The sequence below is a fragment of the Ziziphus jujuba genome, chromosome 4 (genome assembly GCF_031755915.1).
Source record: "Ziziphus jujuba cultivar Dongzao chromosome 4, ASM3175591v1".
Taxonomy (NCBI): domain Eukaryota; kingdom Viridiplantae; phylum Streptophyta; class Magnoliopsida; order Rosales; family Rhamnaceae; genus Ziziphus; species Ziziphus jujuba.
Window position 1 is genome coordinate 4717378 of NC_083382.1, and position 18146 is coordinate 4735523.

Sequence of the window (18146 nt, forward strand, 5' to 3'; positions counted from 1 at the left end):
ATATATATATATATATATATATATAAGTTATCCTTGTTATTTGTTTATTTTTTTTGTTCACTTTCCCACTTAATAAATTTTTTAAAGATATTTACATATCGTTATCAATGGCTGATGAGTACTTACAGCAGAAATGGATAGTGAAGCTAACAGCACAAAAGCCCTCCAACATATCCGTTATATTGGGAAAGAGGGATGAAACACTAGTTCTGCCTCTCAGTGATGGTATTTGTATCATCTTTGATCAAAATCATCTCTGTACAATCACCATTGTTGTTGTCAGTCTCAGCTTCAACTGTGATATAAAACTATTTTTATGCAAATTAATTGAAACTAGTTATTTTTATTTTATTAGTATGTTTGGAATACTTTTTGGAATTGTTTAGACGATGAGAAAATAATATTTTCTACTTTTTGGGTTTTTAAAGTACTTGTCCAAAAAACCTATTGGAAATCATTATTAAAGAACAAAAATATAAAATAAAAAAATTTCTGGAAGGATGTTGCTTCTTTTAGACTAAATTTACAAATTAGACACTAATAATTATAACCATTTGAAACTATGAATAGGGAATTTAATAATCATGATTAATCTTAATGAGTCACCCTAATCATTATTAAATCAACCAAAGTAATTTAATCACGTATCCAACAACTGTACTCTAAAATAAATAAATAAATAGAGATGGAATTTGGATCTCAAATAAAAAGTATTACCTTATGTCATGACAACCAAATAAAACATCTTATAAATTTTGATCATTGCAAATACTATATATTTTTTTTTCGTATTCTTTATAATATTCACAAAAAGGAACAACTAACATCCCAACTGTGATCTAACCATATACCCCTGTGCCCCTATGATGATTGAAAAAAAGAAAAAAAGAAAAAAAACAGAAATGTTTTTTTCTTTCTTTTTCTAAATTAATGTCAAATCTCTTAATTTAAAGTTTAAACCATATTGAGGTTCTTCTACCCAAAAAAAAAAAAAAAAAAAAAAAAAAAAAAAGCTTATAACTTTTTTAAATTATACAATCTCCATTTTTTTGACTGAATTATATAATCTCTCTTTTTTCCTTAAAAAAAAAAAAAAAAAGTAGAGAATTAAACAAAAAAATAATTATCGACCTATGTCACATATATTCCGACCCCTACTGCATCATCATCATCTTATCCAAACCGGTTCTTCTGCTATGGTCTCCAACAATGGCTTCTTCGACCTACACATAGACATCCTATGTATGAACTCCGGCGTCGAGAACTCCTCAATATCATCCAAGTTCAACTTCGGCGCCGGCGTCGGATCCTTGTTCCCGCAATCATTCGCATATTCCTCCACAAACTTCTGCTGCAAAGCCACCTCGACTCCGGACTCCGGCAACAGTTTAACTTTGCCACCGGAAACCCGCTGCTTGGCCGCGGAGTTGGCGGTAATAAACAAAGCCCCCATGTCGCCGGCAGTCACCACGGAATTGACTCTCTTCATAGGAAACATAACGTAGACATTACCCATCTCAAGGTCTTCATCAGCGTTGAGTGCAGAGAACCTCCTTCCGATTCGCAGAGACATCGTGTTCACCACGAAGAAGTTCGGCATCTCGAGCATTAGCTCCGCCGCTTTCGTCGGTGTGTAAAACTGCCGGACTTCGCCTCCCGGAAAGATCACTTTGGTTGCTTTGCAATGCTGCTTCCCTATTCCCGGGGTTGACAGAGTGCATGAAACATAGTTTCCCATTCTATGTATATATATATATATATACAGTAAGTCTCTTATCAGATCGACTTGATAGTATGAAACTAGAGTCGAGAAGAAGATGAATGGAGAAGGAGATTATGGTTATGGAAATGGTGGTTGTGGGGGGTGGATGTTTTTCTTGAGAAGATATATATATATATATATATCTGAGGGAATGGAAAAAGTCGCAAGTAGAAGATTCTAAATAATTTTGGAGCCAGTTGGAAAAGGATTGGGGAGGTTGACATGGTACATTTTGAGTCCGCGTAGAGCAAAACAAGCGGAAAAAAGGAAATACATGAGAAGTTGCATTTTCCAGTTGTTAAAGTTTTTAATTAGTCAACAAATAATTTGCATACATATATCGTCAATAGTCATCATCCTTTGAAATGCGTGTGGGACCCCCTCTTTTTAAAAAAAAATAAAAATATTTTGGGTTAATTTGATTTTGAATATTTATGTAAGAAATTTTTGAAACCTTCAAATGCAATTAATTTATATGTACTTGTTTGTTTCCTGCAAAATTAATTTTGGCAATAATTTTTTTCCTAAATTATTTTTGTAATTATTAGTTAGTGGTTTTTTTTTTTTTTTTGCCCTTTTCGTTTTTATGAAATAAAAGACAATTGTAAGAAGAAAATTTTCATAATTATCAAAGAATGAACTGCCTAGTAACAATACATAAATCAAACATCAAAAGAACATCTCAAAATCAGAGAAAGATACGATCCTATAACCTTAATTTCAGGATTTCAGTTCAGCGAACATAATAACAAGTTATCTTTTTCATCTATTATAATTGTCATTAATTCTTTTAACTATATGTGTTATGGGAATTAATTGTCAAAATATATATATATATATATATATATATATAATAAGGTAATTTGACTTCTGAACTTTAATTAATTTGTAAACGAATATATTTAATTTATATTTGGAAATCAAGATTGAAAAGATAATTCCAACAAATATACTAAAAATGAAATGCATTTCTCTCTCCTTTTTATGTTTTTTTAGGTGGGGTATATTCCTAGGGATGTTGGGAATGATGTTTTTTAGAGCTCTGTTTACAAAGCAATCTTGATTGGGATAAGCTTTGGTCCCAAAATTGAACACAAAGAAACAATATGTGAAGTGGGATTGGGATTTGACCACATGAAAATTGATGTGAAATGAATATGGTTGAAAAAGTATCTTTTATTTTTTCGTTTGCGTGAGAATTTTGGGTAATAATTGTATTGTGCTTGTGAAAGAAAAAGAACTAAAACTCAATAGGATGGCGGTGTCGGTTAGTGTATGAAAAAGGCAAGTGGGTGCAGCTCATCATATGCCTGCCTCGTCACGGGATTGAAATGTCGGGTGTCACATTTTCTATGTACCTTTCCATGTTTCCCATTTTCTTACTCTTTTCCTACCATAATTAATTACACTTTATTTTAAATTAATCTATTCGGTTTATTTTGAATGGTGCTGTCAATATAATATATATATATATATATATATGTCAGCTTTGAATTTGCTATTCAGGCGGTGCAAATAAATAATTTATGTTTCGGGGGTTTCATTAATTATATGTGTAAATTTTTGTTTATAATTTGTCTACTTAGATACGAATTATGAATGAAAAATAATATACTTTATGTGTCAAAAAAAAGGTAGTATATATCCATCAAAAAGAATTAAAAGGTAGTATGTGTTTGTCATATTTATGGTATTTAGCGAAGAAGACAAATTAAAGCACATAGCACTACATTTTCCATTTCATACAGCAAGGCATGTATCCGTGTTATTGGAATACATCTCATTCTTGCTTGAGGGCAACTCCACAAGTGATAAGGAGGAGGAACATCATGGATTAATCTATAACTATTCGAGTGCTCAACTTCGTACTCCATCATACACCATCATTATTTATAGACAAAATGAAAAAAAAAAAAAGTAATAATTAAATAAAAAGAATATTATTTATCACATAATAACTATATACTTTTATACGCATTTATATATATAGGCATATGTGACTGTATATATACATAAGTAATTAGTTTCTTATCAAATCAAAATTAATAGTTCTAAACTAAAGACCAACTATACTAAACTCTGTTAAAAGTTGCGTTTGAAAGATGGACTTGTAATTAATTAAACAAATATAAAAACTTTGATAATAACATTTATTAACTTACAAGTATCTAAGTCAATCAAATAAAAGATTAATTATACATAATACATTGAATTTTGCTATTTGTTATTATGAATAATAAATGTAAATGGGATCCATATTGAAATAGTAAATATTGATTTGATGTATTTAACTATATATTTGATTTTTTTATAAAAAAAATAATACGGAAAAGAAATCAGGGTCGCAGTGGCAGCTCAAGTGGCTGGGCACGCCACAACCCACGCTGTGTGCCCCGGGGGGCGGGTCGCCTGGGGGCAATGCCGCACTAGCAAAAAAAATATATATATATTCTAGTATTCCATTAATAATGATAAATAATATTTTTATAATATATTAAATATATTTTATATAGTGTGTGTACGGTTGGCCCCGCTCTCGCTAGCTTTTCACTTTAGGCTATTATCACATTCTTTGTTCCTTTTGGTGAATTATCACATTCCCTGTTAGTTTGCTTGTGACGTGTGAGAGTTGGCGCTACCAAACGACGGTTTATATATAAAATCCAGCTCCAGCAAACAACATTTCATAAAAGATTCTTTCAAGTCCTTATTAATTAATCACGGATTCTTTGAGTAGTGATTAATTATGTTGTTAATTAACTATAGTTATAAGACTTGGTTAAGTTAAACCATTAAACTAATAAGTAGCAATTTTCAATTATGAAACTTCTTAAAAATCCATTCTAATTTATTCAATTAAATGGAATTATTTATTTAGCAACGTTAAAAAATAAATTACAAAATTTTAAATTTTCCAATCTCCATCTTGAAATATTCATTCGTGTCTAATTTTATTGTGCTTGGTTGAAAGATCATCAATTCACGAGCACAAAAGTACTCCAATTCTAGCATTTATTTAAAGGTATGAGACAGTGAATGGGTCATATGAATAAGTTTGATCCAGCCATACTTGTGAACTACCTTATAACACCAAGACTTGGTAGTTGGTTTGGACACATATCACCAACCATTTAGACTATTAAACTAGAAGATAGAAGTCTCATACATCTATTGATTCTAGGTTAACGTAACACTGGGGAAAAGTGATGTTTTGATCAAGGTTATGAGAGAAAAGGTCTCCTTGAGAAGAAAATATCTCAAATCGTGAAAAGTAGGATGGATGAACGTTGTCTAAAATATAGTGTGCATGATTATATGTAATATCCGCAATTCTTCCATGAATTACATGTATATATATATATATACATATTTTAATTCTTTTTCTTGTTAAGATAAATTATATTTAAATCTAATTTACTTACTATACCCTTAATGGGCAAGCCACCTTTGTAATTACAACCTAACAGGCTGTTATTTTGCAAGTCAGTTGACTGGTGTAGGGCCAACCAGCAAAAACAATATAAGTTAATAAAAGAGGGCGCCTCTCACTTTAGCTTGAGCATTGCTGTAACAAAATCTGTGGTGCAAAAAATGAATACGGCGAGACCATAAAGACACATCGAAAGACAAAGAAAGTCCATAAATCTGGAGTAATAACAACTTCATAAAATCGAACTCTTATCATCACAACTTTCCTCGTTAAAGGAAAGCTAGACTTGAAAATTAACAGGCTGAGCCAAAGGTATCAGATGATTCTTCTAGCCTGCAAATTACAACTAAGACCTGGACTTCTGTTGCTTGAGCAAACGCAATCCTTTTGGAAATCAAAGTAGTAAAACCATGCCCAGATGTAGTTGTACTGCAACTACTACTCAGCAATTTGTTAGAGAGAATAGCACTAAGAAAACGCTTTGCTCCTCCACGGAAAGCCATGCTAACAAAACCCAAGTCTCTGTGCATTTCTTATAACCCAATATACAGAAATCCAATTTCCAATTTGAAGAAAAAGATATGGCAAATGAAAGGTCTTTTTTCAGGGGTTTTTCCTATTGTTTTCTGAGGAAACAGAAGAAGAAAAGGTAGTACATATCCATCAAAAGAATAAAACATAGTATACGTTAGTCATATTTATGGTATTTAGAAGAAGACAAATTAAAACAGCTATTATTTCCAATTTCATACAGCAAGGCGTGTATCCCTCTTTTTGGAATACATCTCAGTCTTGCTTGAAGGCAACTCCACAAGTGATCAGGAGGAGGAACATCATAGATCAATCTGTAACTATTCAATTGCTCAACTCCATACTCCATCAAATCCCATCATTATTTATTGACAAAATAAAAAAATAAAAAAATTTATTTATCATCTAACTATATACTTTGTACATGACTAAGGGCTTTCCTTTTTTCTTTTTTTTTTTTTTTTTTTTTTTTGTGGTGGCATATAAAGACAAGAAATTGGCGAATGCAGCTCAGCAGCAGCAGCTAATTGCTTCTAGTCATCTAAGAATCAGTACTTCAACAAGGTATTGTATTATATCCACTAAACTCTGTAACTAATGAATATAATTTACTTGTAATGCGAAAGCTAGCCATCATAATTTTGTTCCCAATTTCGTTGAAACATGGCTCCTTTATGATGATTGATAGTTTTAGCAACGGTTTTGTCCATTTTTGTCAATGTACTACTAAAGCAAAGGATGATATTTCTTTTGGCAAATTTCAAGTCATGAATACAGGCCATAAAATAAAATTGAACAACTGATGTTTTTATTATATATTCAAATATCAAAATGCCAAAAATTTTAACTTGTAACTCAACCATTTGATAATAAATAAAACTCAACTCATATATATATATATATGTATATATATTCCTAACAATTGCACATGGAAAATACAAAATGACAAGCATTTTTACTTGTAACAATTTATTTATTTATTTTTTACTTGTTTTTGATATTCAGAAGCTCACTTTCTTAGTTAGAAAGGAACCGGATGGGATAGAGTGAGAAAACACAAGAGAAAGAGTATCCTCTGTATTTTTATCTTGAAAAAGTCAAGGTCTGAAGGTTTTTGATCTGGAAAAACCAAGAGAGGACAGAAGACTCGGAGAGATTGTGTTTGTAACCTGTAAACTGATCTTGCAAGCATGATTTCATAATGGAACAGTGGGTATATTCAGAGATGGACATAGGTTCTCATTTGGAGAGCTGAACCAGTATAAATTTGCGTCGCTTTTCTTTGTTTTTTATGGTTCTGGGTTTCTCTTTTTTTTTTTTTTTTTTTTTGGTTTTTTTTTTTTTTTTTGGTAATATGGTTCTGGTTTTGTTGGCTTTGATAGGTCTGTGCATGTGTGTTGGTTTCTCAGCTAGTTTGCAGTATTTGTTAGTTTGCATGTGTCTGGTGGGAGATTTACGGTGACCGTGTTCGTGAGAGTTGGTGCTACGAAATGAAGAGTTATATGTATGTAAAATCCAACTCCACAGGCAACATTTCATAAAAAGATTATTTCCTTCAAGTCCTTATGATTGATTAATCGCGGATTCCTCAAGTAGTGATTGATTAATTATGTTGTTAATTAACTATAGTTTGTACGAAGTAATGCATTATTATTAATTTTGGTCAAGTCAAATCATTAAGTTTAAGCAAATCTAGTAAGCAACAATTTTCAATTATGAACTTTTAAAAATCCATACTAATTTATTTGCCAATAATATGGGATTCTTTATTTATCAAACTTGAGATTCATGATTAAAAAATAAATTACAAAAAAAATTAGTATTTTTTTTTTCCAGTCTTAATGACGTATTCATTTGTGTCTAATTTTATTGTGCTTAGTTGAAACTTGAAAGATCATAAATTTACGAGCCATAAAAATATAAACCAACTCCAATTCTAGCATTTATTTAAAAGGTATGAGAAAATGAATATGCTTGAACCAGCCATACTTGTGAACGACCTTATAACACCAAGACTTGGAAGTTGGCTTGGATACATATCACCAACTCTCGAGACTATAACTAATTAGGAGATAGAAGTCCCATATTTCTATCTAATCCAGGTTAACCTAACACTGGGGAAAAGTGAGATTTTGATTAGAAAAGGTCCCCAATCATGAAAAGTGTATATATATATATATAAAATTTTGCTATTATGGTGATATCGCCTAAAATATAGTGTGCTTGGTTATATATTTAATTCTTTTTCTTGTTAAAATAAATTGTCCTTAAATCTAATTTACTTAGTAGACTCTAAGGGTCATCTTGGTAATTACAACCAAACAGGCTGCTATTTACAAAGTTAGGTGACTGTTGTAGGGCAAACGAGCAAACACAGTATAATCTTTTATTCTCTTCTGTTTGTTGCCTAAAATAAGAGGTAATTCTTTCACAAAAATTGTGACTAGCACCTACCTGCTTAAGTTAATAAAAAGGGCCTCACTTGAGCTTGAGCATTGCTGTAACAAAATCTGCTGGTGCAAAAATGAATACGGCAGGACCATAAACAGACATCGAAAGACAAAGAAAGTCCACATATCTGGAGTAACAAATTCATAAAATTAAACTCTATCATCACAACTTTCCTCGTTGAAGGGAAGCTAGACTTGAAAGTTAAACAGCCTGAGCCAAAGGTTCAGATGATTCTTCTAGCCTGCAAATTACACATTGAATGCCTAAGATGTTGGGAAATGTTAAAAGACATCTATTATCATAGCTATGAGCTTAAAATGACAGAGAAAAGCCTTACCTTTGAATTCCTTCTCCAACTTCCATTCTGAAAAAGCTCCCAACCGTCACTGTTGATCCAACTTCCTTAGATAGATTGTCTAATATTGTCTGCAAAATAGGGTGTGAAGCATCAGTCGATATATGCACCATACAGTCAATATCTACAAACTCTTAAATGCATCTAGCATAAATGTCAAACAGTAAAGTTGCCTGCCTTGTGCATCTTATGGCAACAGATACCATAGTCTATATAGATTATGTGGAAGATGGAGCTGACAATTTCAACGTATATCTTAAAGATCAGAAATAAAATTGCTATTTAACATACCTTTACATTTACAGTGTCATTCATAACAAACTTCTGCTCCATAAGAACAACGTCCTCATAGTATTTACGCAAGCGGCCTTCTACCATTTTTTCTATGGCCATCTGAGATTTCCCAGTACTTTCCGCCTGTCAAAGGATAAGTAAAACAAGAAATATTCGGTCACTGATCCCCCAACCAAAAATAAAAATAAAAATAAAAAATAAAAAAAAATGTCTAGATGGCAATGGGATGTAGCATAGGTACATCAACCACACAATTAACACTACCAAATCCTGATCCTTTATAAATGGTACAAACTAAAGCTCCAAATTTCTTAATAGAATTTATTAGAAATAAGTAAAATCAAAATAAACATCAAAACTGATGCTGGGCAGAGTCACTAAAGCAAAACAAAAAAATACAAATATCAAAAGGCCAAAAAAAGGGTACTTGTTATGAAGTATTATTCATAAAAATATCAAGAAACCTACCTAAGCAGGTACATTCAAAGTAAAAGTCTATACATTGTCTTAAACAACAAAAATAATCTAGCTATTTTCTATCATGTGTCTGATTGAATTTGAAGATTCCAGACCTTTCAACTGCAACCAATCACATCCATTTTATATAACATAGAGTCACCTATTGGTGTTAAATCAATACATCACCACTTACCTGAGACTTAAGAACTTCGCGTTCGTTCTCTAATGCATCAGAAGAAACAAGTTCCTTTGTCAAGAATAATGGCTTTGCTGCCACCACATGCATGGCCAGTTCTGACCCAACTCGCTGGAGAGAATCCAGTTGAAAATTCCCATCCTCTACTTCAAGAGATAAAATTCCAGCAATCCGACCCAAACCTATAAATAAATAAAAAGATAATGATTAAGGCCAAAGAAATCTTTGCTAGTGCTAATTTTCCATCCTTCAAATTCTCATACTTTCCTCACTGTCTTGAGTCTAACTAAATTTAAGGTGGGAAGAGGTGACAAGATTAGATTTTGGGAAGATTATTAGAAGTCAAAAAGTAATATTTTCTTCTATGTTTCCTTGGCTGTAGCTTTTATCAATTTCAAAATATTCCTATCTGTTTTTGGCACATTTTAGCATATTTTATGCTCCATTCATGCACTGAATGGTCATTGTGCTCAATTTATGCAGCAAGGATGTCCTGTAAATTGATGCAATGTTAGTTTCCTTTTCGTCTTTTTCCTTATATTTTCCTCTCTCCTAATTTTTTTTTTTTTTCCCCTTCTTTTTAAAAAAATAAAACCACTCTTAGTCATGTTAAGTGTGATAGTATGGGTTAAGATGGACATTGTACTTATGAACTGTTCTTGTCTAAATGAGGGCATGGATATGTGCCATCTTTAAGAAAGGGAAAACAATCAGTCTGAAATAATTACCTGGTTGGGGACTGGTATGGAGATAGGTAGAGACAACACCATGTGAAGATGTAGATGTCACATAACTTCTTCTAAGTCTAACATTCTCGCCCATCATAGCAGCCACTTCAGTAATTGCATTTTGAACAGTTGTTTCTCCAGAAATTTTCGGGTGTTCAAGATTTAGTGTCAAGTCCTGGCAAAAATTAAATGAATTTAACACAGCTTTCCAAGTTGACCAAGTTTCATTAGTAATAAACGAGACTTGAAAAATTATAATAAATTTCTATAGAGTGCCTCAAAATACATATAACATATTATCCTCCCCCACCTTTTAACTTTAATCCTTAAATTTCAATTGAAGCATAAGAAGAGGTATGTCTTTAAAGTCCTTAGAAGTTGACACCGGATAGAATTCAAAATTTAATCCTACCCTGCATAACCACTAAATCTTGGCAGCTATCTTCATCCAACCTTCCATGCATTTCCGACCCAACTACCCAAAACAGAGCCATTATCATACATTTACATAAAATCTTTCCCTTTTCTATTTCCTTGGAAACAGCTGAAAGGAGCAAGCATTAACATTGTACCCCCAGAGAAATGCATAATATTTTACCAGCAAATGCTCAGGTCCAACTGGAAAGGTTCCCGGCTGAGAAGAGTTGCTGACTAGCAAAGCTTGCTTTGCTAAAGCTAAAGCCTACAAAAAGAAATTCAAAAGAGAAAATAATAATATATGAAGCATGAATTCAAATCAAACCTAATGAACAATTACAATAAGATTAAATGAATTACAGTAGAACAAAAAAGGACAAACTTATAAACATTTTTTTTTTTTTTTTGAAAATTGTTTCCTTTACAAATTTCTTTTTACAATAATGATGAAAATAATAAAGGGAAAAGAATGTGGATGCATTTCCGTATACAAATAATATAGATATGGATACATAGTCTAACTAAAACTACAATTGTGATTAGAAATGAAAGGGAACATGTTGACTATGAAAGGAAGTGGTGTCAATTACACTAACCAAATATTGGAATATCTCATTTCTAGCAACAAAGTCAGTCTCACAATTAAGTTCAATAAGAGCAGCTTTGTTCTCATTCTGGGCCAATGCCAGCAATCCCTCTGCAGCTGTTCTAGCAGACTTTTTCGATGCCAGAACTTTCCCTCTCTTCCTCAAGTCCTTCTGAGCAGCCTCTGCATTTATACTAAAACTATAACCAAAAGAAGGAAAAAAAATAAAATTAACAAAAGAAATCTTGAGAAGGGGATTTATACCAATGTCCCAATTGCTAGCAATGAGAGCAGCCTTGACATCTTTAATGGGAGCACTTGTTCTTTCCCTCAGTTGCCTTATGAGACTCACTTGGTCAATAGAAGAAGCTTCCACACTGAATCTTCTAAAGAAGGGAACAAATCCACAGGGCTGATTGGCAAAATTGGAAGTAACTGAGACCTGGGTTTCTGTGGCTTGAGCAAAAGCAACCCTTTTGGAAACCAACGTGGAAAATCCATGTCCAGAAGTACTGCAGCTACTACTCAGCACTCTGTTACAGAGAAGACCACCAAGAGAACGCTTTGCTCCTACACGGAAAGCCATGCTAAACAAACCCCAAGTCTCTGCCTTTATTGCAACCCAATATTTAGAAATCCAATCAGAAGAAAAAGAGATGGCAAATGAAAGATCTTTTTTTCTGGGTTTTTCCTTACTGTTTTCTGAGGAAACAAACAGGTTGAGGGTTTAAGGGTTTAACAATAAAGCAAAGAAATATTAGGGCAAAAACTTACCTGGAAGAAGGGGGGTTTTTAGGGAAGAAGTGATTGTGATCTAGCAAAGCTGATGGAGTGTAGGCGGGACGCAAAGAAGGTAGCAACCGAGCCGCGCCTTGGTTTTATTCTACTTTTGTTTTGTTTTTGCCTTTAAAAGAGAAGAAGGAGAGAGAATTATTTTTGCACCAAAAAAAAAAAAAAAAAAAAAATCATTTGTAATTCAAAATTTAAATTATTTTTGCCTTTTTTTAAAAAAAAAAATTATTTTATTTTTCGTTATCTGATGTTATTGCCTTGTCTATTGTTCCCAATTTCATAAGCCCTCGTTAGCCTTCATTTTCTTTCTGTCAAACATAATAATAAATTTTAAATTGAATTGTCTCATTTTAAAAAAATATATAAAATATAGCACATCGAGGTAGAACATATAATATGTACTTATTTCAAGAACCTGTTTGTATTTACAAAACTGAGTTCAATTGAAATTTAAAAATCATAAAGGGTTCAAATCATGAATTAAACCAAAACCCAACCTTGAGAAGCTTCAACACTAAATATAATTTACATAGGAAAAACGTTTTATACATCATAGTCGAAAACAAAATTCATCAAACTTAACATTCAAGATATCTTACACACACAAACGCACACAAAAAAAAAAAAGGAAAGCAAGTTTTACAAGATTATGCAAGTTTTTTGATATGAGATAGAAGAATGTTTAATTACATGGCTAAAATGCAAGGTTTTTTTGTTCATTCATGGGTGGTGTTTAATAATGGAGTCAACACAAACAGGACATGAAGCCATCCCAAGAAGCGAAAATTCCTCTTCTAAAATTGTTATGACAGCATCGAATGAAGGTCTCCGGGAAAGATCATTACTTGTGCAATTCTCTATCAATCTGCAGATATTGATAGCCATAGAACAAAGTGCTGTCTATCAGATATAAACTTGTATTGACAAATGTATATACCTCATACTTTAGATATATCTTACATTTATATATAAATATATATGTATATATATATAAGTAAGAATTGAATATGAACTATACTTACTCTTTAATTCTTCTTGAAGACCGGCTTACAAGAAATATTGGTTTAAAATCAATAGATTCAGGATCTACAGTGTCAGAGTTTGAAGGCCTTCCTTCTAGCATCTGTATTAGTACAATGTCAGACATGAAAAAAAAAAATTTTTAAAAAAAATACACAAAAAAAAATTAAGTAGTTGTGATTAACTCCTAGCATTACAATTCAGGTCCTATAACATAAAGTACCATATGCAAAAATGTACCTCATAGAATATGTATCCAAAAGAACAAATGTCTTTCTTGGTGCCATCCAATGGACCATTACTCATGCTCGCACTATCATTTCTTTGGCCTATCGAATGATTGTATTTATTAAATTTTGAATCTCAAATGTTATGGCAGAATATGAACAATTAGAAAATAAAAGGGGTCGAAATGCACGAATGGAACCAAACACCAAAAAATAAATAAATAAATAAAAAAGAAGAAGAAGAAATGACATATCACTTGGCATCTAAATTTTAACAACTAAAGAATTTGGTGACTCTAGTATTTTGATTTTTACTTACAGTTATCTTCATGTGGGTTTGTTCTTTCATACAACATTTGTACCCAATATTCACCAATCTTCAAGTGGCCACCTTCATCTTGCAACAAGTTTCTATGTTCCAAAATCATAAAAGAAGGAAAGGGTTTATCACATAAAAATAAAAAAAAATAAAAAAAAATGTAAAATGTGGAACATAATGAAGGCCAACCTGGTATTCAAATGATAGTGAACAATGGGGAAGGGCTTGTGCTCATGAAGATAATTCATTCCCCTGCCAATTGTTTACATATTTATTTTTATAATATGTAATATCAATATATATGTATATATATATATATATATATATAATTCAAATATTTGTACGTCTTCAATTATTTGATATAATGAAACAAATTGACAATGTAGAACATCAATAAGAACATAAAACACTTGTTTACCTGGCAATATCATGTGCATAGCGCAGAGCAGTGAGCAGGTCGAGTCGATCTCTTTTACTTATAATATCTTCCAGATTACCCTATAAAATTGAACAAACAATTAATTTACCAAACCTTGTACATTTTGGCTGCTTATTGAATTGCTGAGAATGTAACAAATACATATTGAAATGTTAGTTAAGTATTTGGTTTATACTTACTGTCAAAATTTTTTATCAGAATACATATATATATATATATATATGTATAACAATCTAGCACTTTCGAGCTAGCCTACCCAATAGTAATATCAACTGGATTATTGGTCTTTTTTCTTAAGTATCAACTTTCTTTGTATCTCATGCTCATTTTTTCTCGTAGTAAAAGATTATAGGAAATTTTGGAAATTTATTAACGCATTTAAGGAAAGATTGTTTTGTGCATATTGTCGTATTTGAATATGTGATTTTTGTTTCCTTAACTAGCTGTCTTCTGTGATTTATTTGTTAATTATCTATCTACTTGCCTTTTTCTATTTTTGCCCCTCATGTTAGCCTGAAAATATTAGCTTGTAATCTTTATAACTTATCAAAAGAAGTACTTTTTTTATTGTGTCTTTCTAACCAAGCAATTTCCGCAACCTTCAATTGCTGCGCTGCATATTTTGTTCTTCTCACAGTCCACAGTTGCCGCAACCCATATACTTTTTCTCTTTTTTAGCTTTTGAGATTGTGAAACTTTATTTATTTATTCATTTTTATTGATTATTGTTTTGGACATTACAGCTTTGGAACTTTTGAAAGTTCAAAATTTTACTGTTGCCAGTTTTTGTTTATTCTGCTTATTTTCCTTCCAACAATCTTTAAGGCTGTTGGGAATTAGAAAGGAAGAAGAAACTTCAAGTGTATCGGTGGATCAATATAAAAATGGCCATACCACCAGTTCTTGATTACAGTGACAACATAATATAGATTACAACCCACAAACTGAATGGTCACAATCTTCCCCAATGGTCTAATGCTGTGAAAATCTATGTCCTCAATGCCTCAGCTAAACGACCTGAAGAAGATGACCATTCCAAGTTTCCAACATGGGAAGCAGAAAATGCTTTGGTTATGTCCTAGCTTTTAAACTTCATGGAACCAGAAATACGTGAAACACATATGTTGTTCTTCCATACAGCTAAGGATTTTTGGGATTATCTATATGATACCTATTTCCACAAGATGAGAAATATTCATACCTATAATATCATGCTCAAGAAAGTGTCACAGAGTACTATGCAGCGTTGAAAGGACTATGGCATGAGTTGGACCGATATTATCATTTGAAATGGGAATGTGCTGCTGATGCTCAGAAATTTTAAAAGATGGTGGATGAGAAGCGTGTGTTCAATTTCCTAATCATGATGAATCATGAATTAGATGATGTACGTTGGCGCATACTTAGTAAGGAATCTCTCCCTTCGACTCACGAAGCATTTGTTGAGGTGCGAAGCAAGGAGAGTGTAAGGAGTTTGATGCTAAGAAGTTCTTCTGTGGATGACCAAGCTACAAAGAAAAGTGATGAGAAGGCTAAGGTTTGGTGTGACTATTGTAAAAAGCCTAGGCACACCAGAGAAACTTGTTGGAAACTCCATGGCAAGCCCCAACATTTGGAGAACGATGATTACAGTTTTTCTTGGGAGAACAACCAAGGTCTTCAATCTTCTCAAGACAGTCAACCTACCTCGAACTCTTTGTGGTTCTGAAGCTAAGAACAGTAATTTTTCAAGGAAGAACAAACAAGGTCTTCAATCTTTTCAAGACAGCCAATCTACCTTAAACTCTACTGGTGGTTCTGAAGCTCAAAACATCACCATAGAAGAATTAACAGAAAAGTACAGGTTTCTGAATCAGTACCAAACTCCTACACCCTTTAGTTCTTTAACCATTGGAGGTAACTTTGTTACTTCCTTAATTTGTTTCCTTTGAAAAATTAAGTATTTGGCATCATTGACTCAGGAGCTACTAATCTCTGATCTATTTTCCTTGTATGCTACTTAAAATTGCTGGTATTTCTATGAATTCCAGGACATGTGGTTGAAGAAGATGATTGGGCAGATTGGGGGTGGTAGAGAAATAAGTGGACTGTATTAATTTTGGGAGCAAGCTAATATTGGTAGACTCTAGACAAAGTTCATTTAGCCAACAACGGCATCTCTGTATCTACATATAAAATAATGTTATGGCATCATTGATTAGGTCATTCCGGTTTTCTTTAATTGAAACTTCTGTTTTCTTCATTAATCAGAAACAAAATTAGCTATTTTATTTTTCAGTGTGAAATTTGTGATTTACCATAACCTCATTGTGCATACTTTGATAGATATTGCAAGATTATCTAAATATTTTAAAGATAGATCAATTGCCATTAAAAGACAACCTTAAAAGTAAGAAAACAGACAATTAGCTATTATAAAAAGACTTACTTTTGATAGATACTCAGTAATCAGAACCATCTCTTCTTGCTGCTCAATTGAACCAAGAAACTGCAGAATATTGGGGTGCCTAAGCTCTCTTAGAAGAGTATTATCCTTAGCAGAAAGTATCCTGCAAATCAGATTGAAGCAATAAATTTTGTTTTATATTTACTAATAATTCCAGCAAAGCAAAACACCTAACCAATAAACTGTTCTTATAATGCATACATCTTCTCAGGCTGAAATATGTGTCGCTTGACAACGGTTTTAACAACCCAGGTTCCACGCCATTTGACCTTGACAGACTCACCAAAATCACCCTGAACATTAACAGCACAAGAAAATGTCTTAGGAGATAAAGTTTATAAGAAGAAATTTTGAATTTGTCTCATCTTTCTTTTCTTCATTCTTAATCTCTCTTTTTATCACTGTTTGCTTTACTTTCTTATTTCTAGCTTTCTTTTCTTCTCGTTATCTTTTTTAGTACACCTGCTTAACCGATGAGGAATCCGGTGTATGTAATTCCGAAATGTCAAAGTTCACTTCATTCGAATCTTGCTCATGCCGGATTGTCTGTGCAAGAAATAAAACAGGCTAGTATGTCAACAAAAGGAACCGAGCAGTGTCATCTTTCTCATCATCACGAAGGATCATTCGCATGAGAAATACATAGAAATTTTCTTAAAAGAAATACAATTAAACAGATAGTAAGAGGTCAGAGAAGATAAAATGAAAGAAGAAGAGAGGGAAGAGAGGAAGAGAGAGAGAGAGAGATTTATATTCTATCAGAAAACATATTGAACACTTTTGATTAAATAGGGAAAAAAAGAACAGTATTTGCATTTTTAAACCATTAATATGTTTCATAAGAATAATAATAAATTCAATTACCAATGGTTGGTCATGGATAAAATCCTTGCCTCCATTTACTTCTAATATCCTGCATATATCTCGATGTCCATAGAGTCTTGCATCTGTCAGAGGCTTGATATTGAAAATGAAATATAGAATTAATATTTATGAAACTTACAGATCTCAAGGATATTTAATTCAACTAAAAGAAAGAAGCATGAAAATAAATGTACTTTATACAGGCAGATGATAAGAAAAACACCAGCAGGTACCATGCAAATTCAATGAAAGTGTAGGTAGATGAGAATTTGAAAATTTCCATTCTAAACAGGTACTTACAGTGCGTTGCCATCGGTCTTTGAGATTAACATTAGCCTTGTAGTGAAGAAGCAGCTCAATAATGGAAGCATGGCCTTCACTTGCCGCAAGGTGCAATGCAGTCCTATTGTCATAGTCTTGCACATCAGGGGATGTGCCTTTTATCAACATCAGGTTCAGTCCAACTCTGTCACCCCTGGAAGCAAAACTCAAAAACTTCCCTATCATTTGCATATCAAAATCACCAAATGAATTCCTTTCCTTCATTTTCTTCATCATCTTGATCCTCAGACCTATGTATGTATTGTATATATTCTTTTCTTTCACTTTTCCAGGGGTTTCTCAAACAGAAGAGGAGGTGAGTTTTCCTTGAGTATTCTAAATTATGGGTTGTTGAGATTAAGCGAAGAAACCTGCAGAGAAGCTCTTAGAGAAGAGAATAGCATAAGCCGATATTTTGCAAAGGAGACCTTTTTTGGTTGGAAAAACTGACGGTTATGTCTATGAACAACAGGGTTGGGCATAACGACAACTTTTTTATTCCATTTTTT

General features: G+C 32.5%; 3 protein-coding genes across 6 annotated transcripts; all 3 read right to left on the reverse strand.

Moving 5' to 3' along the window:
- Positions 1 to 744: 744 nt before the first annotated feature.
- On the reverse strand, positions 745 to 1892 carry LOC107417109 (uncharacterized). The gene has a single exon (XM_060816535.1). The coding sequence runs from the start codon at positions 1736 to 1738 to the stop codon at positions 1169 to 1171; it is 570 nt and encodes a 189-aa protein (XP_060672518.1). The 5' UTR covers positions 1739 to 1892; the 3' UTR covers positions 745 to 1168.
- A 6183-nt stretch (positions 1893 to 8075) lies between these two features.
- LOC107417098 (elongation factor Ts, mitochondrial) lies at positions 8076 to 12124 on the reverse strand. Of its 4 annotated transcripts, none has more exons than XM_016025660.4 (9): positions 11984 to 12124; positions 11474 to 11819; positions 11220 to 11392; positions 10805 to 10888; positions 10207 to 10381; positions 9476 to 9660; positions 8821 to 8946; positions 8512 to 8600; positions 8076 to 8415 (listed from the first exon to the last, which is right to left on the reverse strand). In XM_016025660.4, the coding sequence occupies exons 2-9, from the start codon at positions 11793 to 11795 to the stop codon at positions 8376 to 8378; spliced, it is 1194 nt and encodes a 397-aa protein (XP_015881146.3). In that variant the 5' UTR covers positions 11796 to 11819; positions 11984 to 12124; the 3' UTR covers positions 8076 to 8375. The 4 variants fall into 4 exon arrangements, with proteins under 4 accessions (XP_015881146.3, XP_015881147.3, XP_024928996.3 ...); XM_016025661.4 differs by having other exon boundaries at positions 11474 to 11815; positions 11984 to 12122; XM_025073228.3 differs by having other exon boundaries at positions 11474 to 11911; positions 11984 to 12122.
- On the reverse strand, positions 11984 to 18116 carry LOC107417087 (integrin-linked protein kinase 1-like). Its single transcript, XM_025073263.3, has 11 exons — positions 17617 to 18116; positions 17317 to 17409; positions 16915 to 16998; positions 16654 to 16745; positions 16435 to 16555; positions 13986 to 14065; positions 13757 to 13819; positions 13568 to 13659; positions 13262 to 13350; positions 13024 to 13124; positions 11984 to 12866 (listed from the first exon to the last, which is right to left on the reverse strand). Exons 1-11 carry the CDS (start codon positions 17872 to 17874, stop codon positions 12722 to 12724), a joined length of 1218 nt encoding a protein of 405 aa, XP_024929031.2. The 5' UTR covers positions 17875 to 18116; the 3' UTR covers positions 11984 to 12721.
- Between the last annotated feature and the right edge of the window lie 30 nt (positions 18117 to 18146).

What these genes read in the sequence shown, in the direction of transcription:
- LOC107417109 (XM_060816535.1), bottom strand. Translation starts at nt 1,738, where the DNA reads ATGGGAAACTATGTTTCATGCACTCTGTCAACCCCGGGAATAGGGAAG.
- LOC107417098 (XM_016025660.4), bottom strand. Translation starts at nt 11,795, where the DNA reads ATGGCTTTCCGTGTAGGAGCAAAGCGTTCTCTTGGTGGTCTTCTCTGT. An exon ending in TTGGACCTGAGCATTTGCTG is followed by an intron (nt 10,382 to 10,804) that starts GTAAAATATTAT and finishes AATTTTTGCCAG; the next exon opens with GACTTGACACTAAATCTTGA. An exon ending in CCATACCAGTCCCCAACCAG is followed by an intron (nt 9,661 to 10,206) that starts GTAATTATTTCA and finishes ATTTATTTATAG; the next exon opens with GTTTGGGTCGGATTGCTGGA.
- LOC107417087 (XM_025073263.3), bottom strand. Translation starts at nt 17,874, where the DNA reads ATGATGAAGAAAATGAAGGAAAGGAATTCATTTGGTGATTTTGATATG. An exon ending in ATATTTCAGCCTGAGAAGAT is followed by an intron (nt 16,556 to 16,653) that starts GTATGCATTATA and finishes TCTGATTTGCAG; the next exon opens with GATACTTTCTGCTAAGGATA. An exon ending in TTACTGAGTATCTATCAAAA is followed by an intron (nt 14,066 to 16,434) that starts GTAAGTCTTTTT and finishes TCAATTTTATAG; the next exon opens with GGTAATCTGGAAGATATTAT.